Source organism: Salvia splendens, chromosome 15, assembly GCF_004379255.2.
Source record: "Salvia splendens isolate huo1 chromosome 15, SspV2, whole genome shotgun sequence".
NCBI lineage: Eukaryota > Viridiplantae > Streptophyta > Magnoliopsida > Lamiales > Lamiaceae > Salvia > Salvia splendens.
The window spans coordinates 25317200-25319004 of NC_056046.1; the positions used below are offsets into that span (position 1 = coordinate 25317200).

General features: G+C 34.7%; 1 protein-coding gene across 1 annotated transcript; it reads left to right on the plus strand.

Moving 5' to 3' along the window:
• The first annotated feature begins 626 nt into the window (after nucleotides 1-626).
• LOC121766915 (protein FAR1-RELATED SEQUENCE 5-like) lies at nucleotides 627-1805 on the plus strand. Its single transcript, XM_042163144.1, has one exon. The coding sequence runs from the start codon at nucleotides 627-629 to the stop codon at nucleotides 1803-1805; it is 1179 nt and encodes a 392-aa protein (XP_042019078.1).

Genomic DNA, 1805 nt, shown 5'->3' on the forward strand with positions numbered 1-1805 from the left:
CTTTTTTTTTATTTTTTTAATACAAAATTCTCTCCCCTCTCGTAAAATCCTTTGAATTCTAAGATACGCAATATCTTTATTATATATATTCCTGCCATGATTCAATTATTTTCGGTCTTTTGCTAAAAGTTTTGAGGTTATATCGTTTGATCGTTTTCTCTCAAATCTTCCACGTCCGCCTCAAGAATTAGTTATTCAGGTTCCCGCTACCGCCGGTTTTGATATTCACATAGACGAGTAAATGTTTGAATTTTTACTAGACTTTATTGATTTCTTTTTGTCGAACTTAAAATCAATTGATTACATACTTGCTTATGGCACATATTTTTCAATTTGTTCAATATGTGCCATAAGCAATACTGATTTCACAAGCAACAATTTTTACTGGACGTTTAGTTTCTTTTATTTAAATTACTAAGGCTCAATCTCTTGTTTTAATGTCTTTCAGTAAGCTTATGGAAGAAGATGCTCATGTAAGACCTTTAACCTTTTCTTCTTCTTTATTAATTTTATTACTTTATATTTTATAGAATGTTATTACCTCACTACATGTTGAGAAACTTAGTTGCACAATTTATTTATGTGCAAAGAATGGCGAAGGAGATATCAACTCTCTAAGTGAAAATATGAACAATGAAGGGGATATCAACTCTCTGAGTGAAAGTATGAACGATGACCTATATGCCCCTCAAGTTGCAAATGATCGAAAGCCAAAGATTGGAATGAGATTTGCAACAGTTGCTGATGCGTTTGCATTCTACAATCAGTATGCACGAGAAGCTGGTTTTAGCGCAAGATCAAGTAGTACCAAAAAGAACAAGAAAACAAATGAACTTGTTTGGAAACAATTTGTATGCTTCAAAGCTGGTCAAACTGATGAGAATCGTTCTAAAAAAAGAGCACTGAGTGGTGACACGATAAATTCAAGAGCTCGTGGTGAAGTTAGAACTGATTGTAAGGCAAGAGCTTCAATTGTCAAGCAACAAACTGGACCGGATTGGAGTGTTAGCGTCTTTGTAGAAGGTCATAATCATGGACTCTCTACTCCTTCAAAGGTGCACTTGCTTCGATCACACTGTAATGTTTCTATCGCGAATAGAGTATTGACTCAACAACTTTCAGAAGCTAATATACCTACATGTCAACAAATGCAACTATTAGAAATTGAGCATGGTGGACCTGAAAGTGTAGGTTGCACAGAGAGGGATATTAGGAATTTTGAGAAAGAATTAAGAGATGAACAAAAGGGGATTGATGCTGAAACTCTGATAGAATTCTTTACATCTGAGAAAGAGAAGAACAAAGCATTTTTCTTTGACTATGAGACAGATTCAGAAAATAAGTTCAGCCGATGTTTTTGGGCGGATTCTAAATCAAGGGTGGCCTATAGTGTATTTGGTGATGTTGTTGTGTTTGATTCCACTTATAACACCAATAATTATGCAATGATTTTTACAGCTTTCGTTGGGGTTAATCATTATCATCAAACTATAGTTTTTGGTTGTGGATTTCTAAGTGACGAGAAAACTGAATCATATATTTGGTTGCTTAAAAAATTTATTGAAGCTATGCCGACAAGTGCACCAAAATCAATAATCACTGATCAAGATCAAGCATTGACAAAAGCACTTGCTCGAGTTTTGCCGGAAACAGTGCATCGGTATTGCTTATGGCACATATTGAACAAATTTCCTCAAAAGATTTCTCCAGTAACTTTTCGGGACCACTATCAGAGTATAAAAAAGTGTTATAAAAAATTCTACATCTCCGGAGGAATTCGAGCATGGTTGGAAGGATGTAATTAG